Here is a 17,486-nt window from a genome sequence, read left to right as displayed (position 1 = left end):
ACTACAAATAACTCAATTTTGTTTCTTTTTATGGTTGAGCAATATTCCGTTGTATATATGTGCCACATCTTCTTTATCAATTCATCTGTCGATGGACACTTAGGTTGCTTCCATGTCCTGGTGCGAATTGGCATATTTTTCTTGAGTACTTTATGAACATACAAATGTATATATAATTTTTTAAAACATAAAACTGAGAGCTTACTTTTTTCACTTAGCAACTCTGATACCCTTAGTTTTACCTTTGGTTTTATAGAGTTTGAGTCATTTTATGATGTTTTTAAGTATCTGATAGGGTTTATTAAAAAAAAAACAAAGCAAAACTAGCCTCTGCTTTCATATTTCAGCAGGAGACTAAGAAGCAATATAAATTATTCCTACCCAGCCTTATGCAAATTGCCTTTCTCATTGTCTCTACTCTAGTGAAAATGAAATTAAAGTCTTTATCTTTCTATTTTTTCTAATCCTATAGATGGTCAAGACTTTTCTACTGTTGTCAACAGTCCTCTGCTTTGTATGTTTTGAAGTAAGAAGGGTATGAAACAGATTGGACCATTGTTTCACATAAAGCAGTACTTTCTTTCAGGGGAGGGAGAAATACTAAAAGTAGAACTGACTTATAAAAACAGAGATCTGTCATAGGAAATAAATATAAATCTCAACACCAAAAGGAAAAGAAAAATATGTAATTTGAAGTAATTTTTCAAATGCAGTGTCTCCTGTTTATGGATTAGTTATATAAAGGATTCTAAAAACACATACTTACTATTTAGCAGTTTCCACAGGGAAATCTGCCGGTAGCTGTCTTCCTTACAAAAACATTTAAAAATGCAAACCTAAGGTGTTTAAAACTTTTTTTATAAAAAATTGAAAAGCTTGCATATTCTTTTGCAGTTTGAAGAAACATTCCAATGAAAATCACTTTAACTTCATTTTTAAAATATTTACTTTATAAATGACCCACAACTGGTTTTACCATATAAGATTAGTAGTTGAAGAAGACTACCAAGGAGAAATTATACAGTAAAGAGTCCAAAGACCCAAATTATGTCAATCTAGTTTGTTCTATGTTTGTATACATAAAAGCGTGAAAGCTAATACTTTTGAATAAAAGTAATAGATATCCATGTTAGAATTTGATTGAGGCCAAAAAAATATCTTTTTTTGCCAGTTTGCATAAATTTATTATAAAGGGCCATAATTTTAAAATCCTGAAATTTTAATTGCTGGGGACAAATTTCAGAGATACCTTATTTCTGGTTTGTTTGGATTTATTCCACTGTAGCTAAGAGGTTTAAAAGGAAACTTGAATTCTCCATGTCATCTTAGTAGTAATTTGAGATCCTCAGAAAGAATATATCTCCTATTTTTATTGACTTGGACAGGCCTTGGAGTGAAGTGGAGAAGGAAAGAAGAAGTGAACTGAAAATCTCAGGATAAACACAAACTATAGTTATTTTTTTAAAGCAGAACATTGGCGCTTCGCTGGTGGCACAGTGGTTGAGAGTCCGCCTGCCGATGCAGGGGACACGGGTTCGTGCCCCGGTCCGGGAAGATCCCACATGCCGTGGAGCGGCTAGGCCTGTGAGTCATGGCCGCTGAGCCTGCGCGTCCGGAGCCTGTGCTCCACAACGGGAGAGGCCACAACAGTGAGAGGCCCGCATACCGCAAAAAAAAAAAAAAAAAAAATGCAGAACGTTGAAATCACGTAAGCACATGTACAGCTTCTGAGGACATGCTTGGTTTCTTTGCTGGGGATTTTTTCCTCCTGATGACTAGCAAGAAAAAAGGAGCTAACTTCACAGAGTTAAATGATAAGGCGATAATGGGAAATTAAATATGACTTTGGAAATGCTAGTACAACAAATCCAAAGAAGTATTGCTCAAATTTGTGTTAGATTTAAGGTTCTGGTGATCGTTCTGTAACTCCTCACTGTCGTAACTCACAAATCACTCCTCCCGTGTCTTCAGACAAAAAAGTGTAGAGACGTGAATTTCCTGCTTTTAAAGAGAAGAAAATAATAGCATCCTGCATTTGTTGAAGCAGGAGATCAAGATTGGGTTGCCATATATATATACATTTTTCACCCATTAAAATAGTGAAGATTGTTTTAAATAAGGTTACTTCCTGTTGACAAGTCTACTGACATGGACATGCTCATATACTGCTGGTGGGAGTATTAAATGGTATAATCCTTTTGGGGAGAAATTTGCAATATTTATCATGAGTCTTAAATATTCCTTTGACACAGTAATTTCTCTCCTGAAAAATATATTTATTATAGCATTATTTAAAGTAAGTGCCCAATAAATTAGGGAACGCCTAAATAAATTATGGTAAACACAATGGAATGCTCTATAGCTATTTTAAAATGATGCTTATGAAGAGTTTGTTTAACATGGGATGATGTATGTTACCGTGTTAAGTAAAGGACTAAAACATGTGGAAGGAAATGGGGTAGAATGAGGAATTTTTATATTTGTTTTCATTTTCTTTTCAGTACTTGCCAGTGTAATTATCTGAGGGGAAAGGATAAGGCCAGCAGAAGGTAAAATGGTGGTTGCCAGAGGCTGGGGGAAAGGGAATGGGGAGTTATTGTTTAAAGGGTACCGAGTTTCAGTATGGGAAGATGAAAAAGTTCTGGAGATGGATGGAGGTGATGGTTGCACAACAGTGTGAAAGTACTTGATGCCACTGAACTGTACACGTAAAAAACAGTTAAAATGGTAAATTTTATGTGATATGTATTTTACCACAATTACCAAAAAAGGGGGGGCCGTTACAATGGTTTGGGTGATCCAGAGCATGTCGGTAGTGGGAATTGAGGGAAGTAGTAAATTAGGGAAAAATTGCAGAGGTGGGATGAGATGGTTTGGCACTTGATTGGATGTGGGGGCTAGGGAGAGGGAGGAGTCTACAAAGGTTTAGAGAAGTGGTTCCTAAAGCATCGTGGGCATGAGAATCAACCACCTGGGGGAGCTATAATAAAATTCAGATTATTGGGCTTTACACCAGACTTGCTACACTACTGGTTTAGCCACTGTGTGGCTAGGAAGATGGTGCTGCTAACGCTAATCAATGCACACAGGAGGAGATTAAAGATAATGAAGATCAGTTCACATGGGCATATGTTAAGTTTGAAGGGTTGGGGCAGCACTCTGGTGAAAGAAATCAGGGCCAAAAAGAGAAAATGGTTCTCAAGATGTATGTTAAATCTAAAAATCCAGCACTGAAAGTTGCTAGAGAGGGACTTCGCTGGTGGCGCAGTGGATAGGACTCCACACTCCCAATGCAGGGGGGCCCGGGTTCAATCCCAGGTCAAGGAGCTAGATCCCACATGCATGCCGCAACCGGGAGTTTACATGCCACACTAAGGAGCCCACATGCCGCAACTAAGGAGCTGGTGAGCCACAACTAAGGAGACCTGGAGCCACAACTGAAGAGCCCGCCTGCCACAACGAAGACCTGGTGCAGCCAAATAAATATTTTTAAAAAAAAGTTGCTAGAGAGTAGAGGATAAAGTGAGCAGAAAGTGCTAAAATCAGAGCTTTGGGGAACAGATACACTGTAGGGCTAGGAGGAGGAAGCAGGCATTAGAAAATAAATGGCCAGAAAAGAGGAGTAAAAACAGTTGATAGAGTGTATTGTCAGATGTTGGAATGGTCAAGAATAGGGATTGAGAAAAAGGGCCTTTAGATTGGGTGAGTAAGAAAACATGAGCTAGTGTTTAGAATGCAGTTTTATTCAGAAGAGATTAAGGAGCAAAAGGAGAAAATAGAAACAGCAAGCATAAAGTTCTTATTTTCAAGGAGTGGTAAAGAGAGGAAGGAACGAAGTCAGGGAGAGTAAGATCAAGACAAGGCATTTTCCAGTTTGGGTAAGCTTGGTACTAATTTAGGCCGGTATTTCTGTGGAAGACTTGTCTCTCGTGGGTCTCCTGTCTCTTTTGCTCTTCCTTGTCTTCTCCCCAGCCCCCTGATCCACCCTAAGGATAAGTCAACCCCCCTTCTCCAGTCTATCAGTGCATCTGAGTAGATCTGCCTTCAGTAGAGAATCTGACCCTTCTCACCTCCCCTCCTATCACCCTGGTCTAACTGCCATAATCTCTCACCTCTAATAACCTCCCAGTTGGTCTTCCTGCTTCTGCCCTTGCCTTCTTTCACTCTGTTTTCAACAAAGTAGTGAGAATGATTAAAATACAAGTTAGAGGGTTTCCCTGGTGGCACAGTGGTTGAGAGTCCGCCTGCTGATGCAGGGCACACGGGTTCGTGCCCCAGTCCAGGAAGATCCCGCATACCGTGGAGCCTGCGCGTCCGGAGCCTGTGCTCCGCAACTGGAGAGGCCACAGCAGTGAGAGGCCCGCGTACCCCCCCCCCCAAAAAAATACAAGTTAGATCATATCACTGCTCAGCTTAAAACCTCCCAATGGCTTCCCAATTCAGAATAAAAGCCACAGTCCTTACAGTGACCTACATGAGCTGCCTCCCATTCCCTCTACCCTTATGTCCCTCTTTTCTCTCTTTCCCCCTCTATTACCCTGTGCTAGTCACACTGGCCTTACTAATTTAACACTTTTCTCTCATCTGGAATGCTTCTCCCAAATATTCCCTTGACTGACTCCCCGCCGCCTTTAAGTCATTGCTCAAATGTCTTCATAAGGCGGCTCACCTAACCACCTTATTTACAGTCACAAATTGACCCCCTTGCAGCACTCTTATCCGCCTTCCCTTACTGTTTACCCTTTTCCATAACACTTAATTTTTCATAACTGACTATATAATTTACTTTTTTTTTTTTTTTTTTTGCAGTACGTGGGCCTCTCACTGTTGTGGCCTCTCCCGTTGCGGAGCACAGGCTCCGGATGCGCAGGCTCAGCGGCCACGGCTCACAGGCCCAGCCGCTCCGTGGCATGTGGGATCTTCCCAGACCGGGGCACGAACCCGTGTCCCCTGCATCGGCAGGCAGACTCTCAATCACTGCACCACCAGGGAAGCCCCAATAATTTACTTATTTTAATTTTTATTTTTAAATTATGCAGTAAAATTGGCTCCCCCCCCCATATGGTGTACACTTCTGTGGATTTTAACCCATGTGTAAATTCTTGTGACCATCACCACAATAAGGATATAGGCTAGTTCTACGCTCAAAAAAAACTCATCACACCTTCCCCATGCCTGTCTTCATACAGTTTTGTCTTTTCTGTAATAGAATCATGCAGTATGTAACCCTTTGACACTGGTTTCTTTTACTCAGCATAATACCTTTGAGATTCATCCAAGTTGCTCAGTTAATTTTCCTTTTTTTAAAAATTTAATTTATTTTTAAATTTATTTTTGGCTGCGTTGGGTCTCTGTTGCTGTTGCATGGGCTTTCTCTAGTTGCGGTGAGCGGGGGCTACTCTTTGTTTCAGTTCGCGAGCTTCGTATTACAGTGGCTTATCTTGTTGAGGAGCATGGGCTCTAGGCACGTGGGCTTCAGTAGTTGTGGCACGCGGGTTAAGTAGTTGTGGCTCTCAGGCTTATTTGCTCCACGGCATGTGGGATCTTCCCGGACCAAGGCTCGAACCCGTGTCCCCTGCATTGGCAGGCGGATTCTTAACCACTGCGCCACCAGGGAAGCCTCTCATTTTCCTTTTCATTGCCGAGTAATATTCTGTTCCCTGGCTGTACTGCAATTTATCCATTCACCCATTAAAGGAAATTTGGGTTGTTTCCAGTTTGAGCACTTAGGAATAGAGCTGATAAAAAAACATTCATATATGTGAACATATATGAACATAAGTTTATGTGAATGTAAATTTTTGTTTTTCTAGAATATAATTTACTTATTCATTACATTTATCCTTTTTTATTTTTGCATGTTTTGTTCATGGATATATTATTCTAGGTTCCCAAAACAGTTCCTGGCACATAGCAGGAGCTCAATAAATTAGAGAATGTGCAATGTTATTGATACTTTAAAATGGAAAGGTATAATGAAACCAGAGTCACTCTGAACACGTGTAGGTTTTACATCACCAAACCCTAGACTGTGCAGCCTACTCAGACCCTAAATGGCAAGAGACTTGAGCTGAAAGACACCTGCAAGTTGAGAATGTAAAAGACTTTTTATGAAAAATAAAGTAATTCCTCCCTAATGCTTTTGGTGGCCATCTATCAGATTCCTGATTTGGAGGAGGAGCTTGGGATGAGGTTGAGGAGAAACTTCTTGGGAGAATACTTGAACAATGATGTCAACGTAACTCACTTTTGAGACAAATGAAAAGCCAGCTCTTCCACCCTAAGGATAGGTCAGAAACAAACTTGTTTACAAAAGCAGGGGAAATATTGGCACTATTCTCCCTACATTGTCTGATCCATTTAGTTTCACTTAAACTCAGAGTAAAGGTCACTTGAAGAGATAAGAAAACGATAAGCATTAGAAATTAGAGAGGAAAATAATGATTATATGAGAGATTGATGTTTATAAGGGAAGGTGATTGATATACCAGAATACTTGTGTTTACAGCCGTAGGCTACTTCTGCACTATAAAGTATCTTTTGGATAATTTAAAAGCCACATAAATGGCATCAGTTTAAAAATCAGATGCTGCCTAATGCCCCAAACCAGGATAGCAGTGTACCTTGTTAATATACATGGACCCCTGTAACCTTATTCATTAGAGCATGGAATTCAATAAGAATCAGTTGGATCTTGAATCTTATACCATGCATTATAGTTTTAGAAGGTTCAACAAGGTTTTAGTTTAAGGTAGTTCCATGTTTAAAGTTTGAGCAAGTTTTCGGAATAAATTTTCTTCCTTTCTTAAATAAGGTTTTTTGTTTTTTGTATAAATGATATGGGCTCATCAAAGTTTCAAATATACACAACTACATAAAGAAAAAAAAAGGCAGTCCTATGCATATTTCTAGGCACTATTGATATTTTGCTGAAAATCTTCCCAGATGTCTTTCCAGGTGTGTGTACAGTACATGTATATGTTTTTTGTCACTCTAAAGAGAAGGGATTATAGTGATGCTTTTAGGGTGGGGGAGAACCCCCTTCATTTTCAGTAAGAGCGAGCAGTGTGTAAAAGAAAGATTAACTTCAGCAACTAAACACCTAAAATACTATAAACATCAGAGTTTAAGCATTTTGAGGATGATCCTTTTTTTTTTTTTTTTTTTTTGCGGTATGTGGGCCTCTCACTGTTGTGGCCTCTCCCACCGTGGAGCACAGGCTCCGGCTGCGCAGGCCCAGCGGCCATGGCTCACGGGCCCAGCCGCTCCATGGCATGTGGGATCCTCTCGGACTGGGGCACGAACCCGCGTACCCTGCACCGGCAGGCAGACTCCCAACCACTGCCACCGGGGAAGCCCTTGAGGATGATCTTTAGCTATCAGGAAAAGTGAAATAACTCTGAAATATATCACAGTTTCTTTTTTTAAATTTATTTAAAGATTTTATTTTTATTTAGACTGCACCAGGTCTTAGTTGCAGCACGCGGGGATCTAGTTCCCCGACCAGGGATCGAACTCGGGCCCCCTGAATTGGGAGCACGGAGTCTTACCCACTGGACTACCAGGGAAGTCCCATATCACGTTTTTTTAAAAATTATTATTAATTTATTAATTTATATTTCTTTTTGGCTGCTTTGGGTCTTCGTTGCTGCGCGCAGGCTTTCTCTAGTTGCGGCGAGCGGGGGCTGCTCTTCATTGTGGTGCACGGGCTTCTCATTGCGGTGGCTTCTCTTGTTGCAGAGCACAGGCTCTAGGCACATAGGCTTCAGTACTTGTGGCACGCGGGCTCAGTAGTTGTGGCTCGTGGGCTCTAGAGCGCAGGCTCAGTAGTTGTGGCGCACGGGCTTAGTTGCTCCGCGGCATGTGGGATCTTCCTGGACCAGGGCTCAAACCCTTGTCCCCTGCATTGGTAGGTGGATTCTTAACCACTGAGCCATCAGAGAAACCCTGAATTTTGTTTTATATGCATGTATTACCTATTCAAAAAAGAAACAATATTCTAAAGACTTGTTAGCTATGTTTTTAGAAACATAGCTGTTTTTTAGATTTAGTAATCTATTTCTTAGTAAAGTTTCATAGGTTTGTAAAGCTTCTAATGCTATAAAATATTAATACTAGCTATTATGACATTGATAAGCATTGATAATGATCATATCTTTCTAGTTTTTCAGTTCCCATGATACTACTCTAATGACCTACCACAGTGGAATTTTAGAGGAGGTAGATTACTGATATAACATATATATAACATATATTGATGTTAGAAGAGGAAATGGTGACCGATTTATCTACATTCAACAATTTATTGACATTTTAATGCTTTTTAAGATTTTACTAAAAAAGGATTTAATAATCTTCAGTTTATCTAGTTTTTGAAATAAGAGCACAGTGCCTCAAATGATAGTAGTTGCCAGTCATAAATGAGGTAAAAGAAGTATTTTATATGTCTTAAAATTGAACTTAAAAGAAAAACGTTTCGCATATATTAAAAGCTATATCTTAATTTGGGGCTACAGTTAATAGAAATACCTGTTTTTGACTATGTTTTTGTACTTGTTTTTCAAAGCTATAATGGTTTGTTTCCAAAGCTGTCTCCTTTACTAGACTGGGCATTCCTTGAAGGCAGGGTCCATGCCTAAGTTGCTCTTGTATTCTCAGTGGCTAGCCTAATGCCTGATACTTGGAAGGTAGCTAAAAATGTTGACTGAGTTGAATCGAATTGAAGTAGAGATACATAGCTTAGTCTGGAGAAGAGAGAGATCATCTCAGTCTTCAGATATCTGAAGGGTTCTCATGTGGAAGAGATTAAGTTTGTTCTATATGGCCTCTGTAGTCAGCAAGCCAATGGGTGGAAGTTTCAAGTTTCTAAATGTTGAGTTGTCTAAAGCTAGATGGGGCTGTCTTAGGAGGTACTGAATCTATCTCCAGATTCATTCGTGATGGCCAACTTCTGAGATAATTCAGGTATTTAATTGTTTATTTTTTCCTTCACTCATTTATTCAAACATTTACTGAGTAGGCACTGGTCTGGGTGTTAGACACCAAGATTGAATAAATTGTAAACCCTGCCTTTGGGGAACTCACAGCCAGCAGGGAACTGAAGTGTTAACAAAGGATTACAACCCAGGGTGCTTAGAGGTTGCTACAGAAGAGTAATGGTAATACCCTGGAGAGAGTGAACAGGAAAGGCTGCTGAGGAGGTGACTCTTGAGTAGAGTTGGCAAGGCCGACAGAGGGAGAAAGGAGTCCTAAGCAGAAGCAACAATATGCAAAGACTCAAAAGTTAAAGTTTTTAGGATAGAGTAGTGGTATATCATTTGGATTACATGCTCTTAAAGCACCCTCCAATCCTAAGATTCTGTGTGCTGGCTCTTTAACTTCGTGTATTTTTTCACTTCATGCCAGATAATTCGTGTATGTATATATTTCAGTTGTTATTTTTCATAGGAAGCAAAAATACTAACCTTCTTCTTTGATTTTTGTTCATAGTTAAATTCATCCGAGAAGTAACGCCATATATCAAGAAGCCATCGTTAGTATCAGATCTGCCATGGGAAGGTGCAGCTCCCCAGTCACCGAGCTTTAGTGGCAGTGAGGACTCCGGTTCTCCAAAACACCAGAACAGCACCAAGGACAGGAAGGTCATCCCTCTCAAAATGTGCTTTGCTGCTAGAAACCTAAGCATGCCGGACCTGGAAAACAGGTGAGCTGTACCTAAGGAGAACATCGTACTCACAGCTTTGCAAACTTACAGATATGTTGCAATATTACTTTCTCCCTTTGCATATTTTTATGCAATAATATGACTGTTGACTAAACTATATAGAGGAAAACATCAGTCTGAGATGAGAGAATCATTTTTGGACTTCCATATTTAAATTACTTCACACATATATGTACATATATAGATCAATTTTGGATGAACACACAAGAAGCTTAATGATGGTTATGCCTGGGGAATGAAATGGGATTAGAAGGTAGAAGGAAAGAAGAGGCTTCTACTTTTCATTTTAAACCTTTCTGGAGTGTTACTATTAGTTTATTCATTATGAATATTACTTAATAGTCGAAAAAGTCTTGTCCAAGAAATTTAAAAAAATATCTCCTAGGAGGAAATTCTTTATACTATGGTTAGTGTAAAGAATCAGAGATCTTAAAAAAAAAGAAAAAAGAATCAGAGATCTTCATTATAGATCAGGCTGCATTAGCTAGTAACGTGACTGTGGCAAGTTAGCTTCTTTTGACCTCAGTTTCCTCATTTGTGAAATGAGAGCATTGGATTGGATAATTTCTAATGTCCCTCCTAGTTCTATCACCATTTGGGTTCTATGACTTTGTCTTCTTTAATGCCATGACGTGGTACTGGTAAACCTAGTGTTAGGTTAGAGATTAGGGGGAAAAAAGAGATAAAGAAACTAGTCCAAAGACATAGTTAAGGACAAACTTTTTATAATATACTTTCGCTTTTATGGTCTCCTCTGATCTGAATGCACAGCCAGGTGCCTAATCAGGATGGGATGGTTCACAGAAGACAGCAAGAAGCTGAATGACCTTTTTGGGCATTTTAGGCCGTGGGGACATGGAAGCTCCTGCTCTATAATATATTATGTGTATGCTGGAAAGAGTTGAGCTCTGCAATCACACAGACCTTGGTTTGAATCCAGACTAGGCCACCTGCTCCAAGGAAGGCTCTGAGCGAGTTCCTTCACCTCTATAAACCTCCGTATTCTCGGTGATTAAAAAAAAAAAAGAAGAAGAATGCTTAACTCAGTGTGCAGATTAAATGGGATAACACACATGAAGCCCTTTGTATAGAGCCAAACACATAGTAGGTTCTCAAGAAATAGTAGCTTAAAAAGTCTTAACTGGGCTTCCCTGGTGGCGCAGTGGTTGAGAGTCCGCCTGCCGATGCAGGGGACACGGGTTCATGCCCTGGTCCGGGAGGATCCCACATGCTGCGGAGCGGCTGGGCCCGTGAGCCATGGCCGCTGAGCCTGCGCGTCCGGAGCCTGTGCTCCACAATGAGAGAGGCCACAACATGAGAGGCCCACGTACCGCAAAAAAAAAAAAAAAAAAAAAAAAAGTCTTAACTGCTAACTTTGTACACATACATATATATATATATATATATATATATATATATATATATATATATATATATATTTTGGCCACGCCATGCAGCTTGTGGGATCTTAGTTACATGACCAGGGATTGAACTCGAGCCCTCAGAGGTGAAAGTGTGGAGTCCTAACCACTGGACCGCCAGGGAATTCCCACGTATACATATTTTGAAAATTATATTCTGATATATTTGTATTATTTTTATTTGCTTTCTTTTAAAAGTTCAAGACATAGAAATTACTTCTTGTTATATACAGGTTTATTTGTGAAAGATTGTGTGTATATTGAATCATATATAAATACAGAACAGCTTGATCTTTAAAGAAATGCTTTTTTTTTCATATAGTAAGAATCTAATTTGTACTTATGCATACCAGGGTCGGTGGGGGGATAGATTGGGAGATTGGGATTGACATATAAACACTACTGTGTATAAAATAGATAACTAATGAGAATAGACTGTAAAGCACAGGGAACTCTACTCAATGCTCTGTGGTGACCTAAGTGGGAAGGAAATCCAAGGAAGAGGGGATATATGTATATGTGTGGCTGATTCACTTTGTTGTACAGCAGAAACTAACACAACATTGTAAAGCAACTGTGCTCCAATAAAAATAAAGAAAAAAGAATCTAATCTGTAAAGTAAATAATCAACTCTGCCTCTTAAATCCAAATTAAAATTTTTTTCTCAAATGAGATATATTTAAGTAGAGACTTTGATCTGTTAATCATGGACTTAAAAGAAATTATGTAGTTAGGACTATAGAGAAGGAATTAGAATAGAGTTACAATATGATAAAGAGAACAAATAGACATTAAATTTGTCAACTGATTGTCAGGCTGAGGAAAGTATTCAGGCTAAGTCCCTTCATAATAAATTATTTCTTTTTTTTAAATAAATAAATTTATTTATTTATTTATTTTTGGCTGCTTTAGGTCTTGCTGTGCGTGGGCTTTCTCTAGTTGCGGCAAGCGGGGGCTACTCTTCATTGCAATGTGTGGGCTTCTCATTGCAGTGGCTTCTCTTGTTGCGGAGCACAGGCTCTAGGCGCGTGGGCTTCAGTAGTTGTTGCTCGTGGGCTCTAGAGCACAGGCTCAGTAGTTGTGGCATATGGGCTTAGTAGCTCCGAGGCATGTGGGATCTTCCTGGACCAGGGCTCGAACCCATGTCCCCTGCATTGGCAGGCGGATCCTTAACCACTGTGCCACCAGGGAAGTCCCTATAAGTCATTTCTGAGAATGAGAATAGATTGTTGCCTTAGTCTGTTCAGGCTGCTGTAACAAAATACCATAAACTGGGTGGCTTATAAACAACAGAAATTTATTTTTCACAGTTAGGGAAAAGCCTTGGAAGTCTAAGATCAAGGCACTGGCATATTTAGTGTCTGGCGAAGGCCCACTTCCTGATTCATAGTTGGTCATTTTCTTGCTACGTCCTCACACGGCAGAGAAATCTAGACAGCTCCCTGGGGTCTCTCTCATGAGAGCACTAATCCCATCTGTGAGGGCTCTGCCCTCACTATCTAATCACCTCCCAGAGGCCCCATCTTCTAATTTTGTCACATTTGGGGTTAGGATTTTAACATGAATTTGAGACAGGGACACAAACATTCAGTCTACAGCACCTGTAGTGCTGCTGATATATTTCTATAGCACACTGGGGTTGTGGGAGGGAGAGAAGGAAGGAGGAAGGTGATATGACTTGGCTGTATTGCTGAAAGTGGTGCTAGTTCATCATCCACTAAGACATCTTTTAGAGCTCAATAACCTTGACCTTTATTCAAACTTGGGGCTGCATTCTCTTTAGCGTATATGCTAAAGACATTTGGTGGATGGTCAAGTTTGAAGTAGATTTCAGAACCAACAGGAGAGGGCAGTTTGGGCTATAAGAGTTGTATCACACCGTGCTCTTCAGTAAGATGATCAGTCTACTTATTACTCTACAAGGATAGGTCTTAGAAGAGTTAGGCTTTTGCAGATTATCAGGCTTAATGCTGCAAAGTAATTCGTTTCCAAAGTTACTTAAAATACCAAATTTGGTAACTTCCATGGTGGTCGCGTGGTTAAGACTCTGTGTGCAGTGCTCTCAGTGCAGGGGGCACGGATTCGATCCCTGGTTGGGGAACTAAGATCCAGCATGCTGCATGGCGTGGCCAAAAAAGAAAAAAAAAAACCCAAATTTGCAAATAATCTGCTTTTTGTAAAATATAAATTGGAAGAGCTTCAAGGTTATTCTTATGTCACTCTTACTTGCATTCCAGTGTGCTTTCTAGAGAAAAAGAAAAGCAGTAGAATTGCAGGTACCTGGCAGAATTATGCTTAACTTTGGTTATACCCACAGGAATGTTAACATCTATCTTAAGTGTCTTGGTAGAAAAAAATGTTCAGAGCCATTGACTAATTAGACTGAAGTTAGGGTGATAGACTTTGTAACTTTAGGCAAACTATTTGTTTTCATAAACCTTGGTTTCCTCCTATATAAAATGAAAGGTTATATGAGGATTAAATAAGAGAACAATTATAAAATTGGCATAGTATGCTCTCAATATATTATTATTATAGGTGCTGTTGGTGTCCTTTTGACCTTAAATAAGTCCTTTAATTTCTCTGTCCTCCTGTTTTTTTCTTTCTGTAAAATGGACATAATAATGCTTGCTCAACTCTGTTCTTTTACTTCAAGGAAAAATAAGATAGTATCTGTAAAATCACTTGGAGCTCTTTGATCCTTAAATTTATCTCAGCTCTGTCAAAGGAAATGTCATGACAGGTAACACAGCTGCAACATTTAAAGCCATGGAGAAAAACAGTTCATTTAGGAACAGCAAAAATAAGTTTCATCAGGACGTCTGTCACCAAGATATTTATCATATTGTAGCCTTATATAACTGACCATATTTCTATTTGAAAATCTTAATCTTCCACATGGTCTTTTGTAAAACTCTGACAAGGAATAGGCTTAGATGTGCCCTAATCTGGAAAATAATTATGAATCTGGTATTTAAGCCCTACGTAGGCAAGTGGATTCCCATCATCATTTTTTCCTTAACAATTTATTATGAAAATCTTCAAATATACAGCAAAGTCGAAACAATTTTATAGTCAACACTCATTTTTCCACCACCTAGATTCTACCATTAACATTTTACTATATATACTTTATCATGGTTTGGCCCACCTATCCATCCATTAATCCATCTTAATTTTCTTTGATGCATTTCAAAGTGAATTGCACACACTAGAATACTTCTCTCTACTCAAGCGTGCATACAGAGTTCAGTTTCGTTGTAGCTTTTTTCTTTTGAGACAATATTTTCATACAATAAAATACACAAATCCTAAATTTTGACAGATGCGTAAAATTATGTAACCCAAGCCTATCAAGATACAGGACATTACTGTTACCTTGGAAAGTTTTCTTTTGCCCCTTCCCAGTCAATTCCCTCTCCCACCTTCCAAGGCTACTACTGTTCTGACTTGCTGTCATAGATCTGTTTCAACTATTCTAAAACTTCATGTAAATGTAGTCATATCATATGTACTTTTTTGTGATAGAATTATTTAACTCAGCGTAAGAATTTTGAGATTCATTCTTCTTGTTGCATGTAACAATAACTCTTTCTCTTTTATTGCTGAGTAGTGTTATGTTTTATGAATATAACATAGTTTCTTTATCCATTTTCCTATTCATGGATACCTCAGCTATTTCCAGTTTCGAGCTAATATTAATAAAGTTACTATGAATATTTTTGTACAACTCTTGTGGGCATACGTTTTTATTTCTCTTGGATAAATTCTTAGGAGTGAAACTGCTGGCTCAAAGGGTAAGTGTATGTTTAGTTTTTTTAAAAAACTGCCAGGCTTTTTTCCAGAGTGGTTGTGCCATTTTACATGCCCACCAGCAGTGTGCGAGAGTTTCCATTGCTTCACATCCTTGCCAGCTTGGTAGTGTCAGTCTTCTTAATATTAACTATTCTGATGGGTGTGTAGTGGAATCTCTTTGTGGTTCATCCTTCATTTTAGTGTAAAGACTTCACTTTCTAGGTAAAAAACTTATTTGACATGAGAGGAAAGCGTTCTTTTTTTCTGTTTTACTACATTGATTTAGTTTCACTATCTAAAGCTGAGAAAAAGTGCCGACCATCAGAATGAATAAGAGGGGGAGGAAGTTTATTCGCTTCTTCCACCTCTAGTCCTCAAGACCTCACTAGATGCTTCTGATAGTTATAAGCGGTTCATTGTGGAAAGTGAAAGCTAAATAAATAATGACAGAGTCCAGGGAGAGAACATGAGCCTGTTCCTTAGCAAACAGCATTGTGGGCAGTGCGGAGTTTAGCGCAGGCAGGGTGTTCTTAAACGCTGCTTTTCGGAAATGTAAATCTGTTAGCACTGAGCTGGTTCACAATGTCTGGGTCATCTTCACTTTGGCTGTTTTCCATGTAAAAGGTAAATTTTGGCTTTATGATGTATAAAACAACATGATTATTACTAAATTGAACACATAAGTTATGTCAAAGACTTTACTAAGCAGAAGAAATAAGCAGGCTAGACTTAAGAATCCTATGCTTCTGTGGACCTAAATATGATCTGATTCATATGATCAGAATGTAATTGCAATTCTCAGGAAATCCTCAGTGGTTTGACCAGAGGCCAGAACTCTTCACACTGTAGCTGTCTCCTCCTCTCTCCTGTGGGCCCAAACAGTGACTGGCAGACTGCCTCCAAACTTTTATTCGTAGAATTTTCATTTGAATTTGTCTTTTAAAACAGCAGTAGAGTTAGGAAACACTTTGTCCCCTTTATCAGCTCTAGGGGCTGCTTCTTCAAAGGCAGACAGACTTCTGGATCCTAGAATCATTAGTCCTATTTTGGAGTTTATTTTTTGTTTCTTCTAATTAAATTTTCTATTTTACAATCACTTTTTAAGAAACACTGCAATATTTCTCTTTTCATGAAAAATTGGTGATTCTGTCCCGGGAACTCTTTTATTTCCTGTTTTCATCTTTTTCCAGCCTAGTGGTCCCATGATCTTTTCCTGCTTAATCAGGTTAAGTTTATTTTATATCAGACTTATTTTCCTTTCTTTCAGTTATTAATAAGTAGGATCTTTAACATCGGGATTTTCAGAGTTTAAACTGTGGCAAAGGAGCTGTGTCTGAGAGACTCTCCTAGGAACTGTATGAGGTATAAAGGCTTTTTCAGAAGGTGAATGTTTTGTGTCCGGAGAAGGATGAGCTGATTGCTGCCTTTAGCGCTAAGTAGGTCAGTAGGAGGAGTGAAAGAAATTTTTTGTCATAGTTTTGCAACAACTTTTAGCATGCGATTAAGGATGTTAAGCTGGTTACAGTGCCAAAACAACCAGCTGGAAATAAATAGCCTCTGTAGAAAACAACTAGCCTGGGATAGGGTCTAAATTAAGGACATCACTGGCTCTTGCACTCAGTTTGGTGGAATGAGGGTGGATATGGATCTTCTTCTGGGTTGAGGGTGGGGCAGTCACTGGCCGCTGGGGGTGGGGAATGCTGAAACAATCAGCCGGCCTCTTTATTTTAGCTGAGTGCTTTACTCCCACTTCCAGAGGTAACTGGTGCCTCCAGTTCCCCAGCCTCTTCAGGATTCTGCAACATGCATCGGCTTGGATTTGACTCTCCTCACTCTTCTTAGGTCTGCTCTGTCTGTTTGCCAGCTTCCAAAATTTTGTTGTAGTCGCTCTTCTCTTCTCCCTGAGCTGATAGGATTATGCTTTTTAAACATTCCCTTTAAAGTTTGGTGGTGACTTCTTAGATACAGCACCAAAAGCACAGTACATAAAAGAAAAAATTGATAAGTTGAACTTCATTAAAATTAAAAACTTCTGCTCTGTAACAGACACTGTGTACTGGGGTTCTCCAGGGAAAGAAGCAATGGGATGGATAAATAGTTAGATAGATTTATTTATTTATTATAGGAATTAGCTCATGCAGTTGTGGAGACCAAGAAGTCCCATGATCCGTTGTCTGCAGGCTGGAGAAACAGGAAAACCAGTCTTATAATTCACCCCAAGTTCAAAGGCCCAAGAACCAGGAACTCCAGTGTGTGAGGGCAGGAGAAGAAGATGGTTGTCCCAACTCAAGAAGAGAGCAAGGGCTTCCCTGGTGGCGCAGTGGTTGAGAGTCCGCCTGCCGATGCAGAGGACACGGGTTCGTGCCCCAGTCCGGGAAGATCCCACATCCCGCAGAGCGGCTGTGCCCGTGAGCCATGGCCGCTGAGCCTGCGCGTCGGAGCCTGTGCTCTGCAATGGGAGAGGCCACAACAGTGAGAGGCCCGCGTACCGCAAAAAAAAAAAAAAAAAAAAAAGAAGAGAGCAAACTTGGCCCCCCCCCGCTTTT

At 39.6% G+C, this 17,486-nt stretch overlaps 1 protein-coding gene across 1 annotated transcript in view; it reads left to right on the top strand.

The window, feature by feature from the left end:
- Window positions 1–17,486, top strand: part of SNTB2 (syntrophin beta 2) — a 92,756-nt gene that overhangs the window by 29,901 nt on the left and 45,369 nt on the right. The window contains exon 2 of the mRNA XM_081215920.1: window positions 9,490–9,703. Coding sequence (XP_081072046.1) covers window positions 9,490–9,703 — 214 coding nt within the window. The remainder of the gene's footprint in view (window positions 1–9,489; window positions 9,704–17,486) is intronic.

This window comes from Mesoplodon bidens (assembly GCF_964165515.1).
Source record: "Mesoplodon bidens genome assembly, chromosome: 18".
Classification (NCBI taxonomy): Eukaryota; Metazoa; Chordata; class Mammalia; order Artiodactyla; family Ziphiidae; genus Mesoplodon; species Mesoplodon bidens.
Note: the sequence above shows the minus strand (reverse complement) of the source record. Positions and strands in the feature narration are given on the sequence as shown.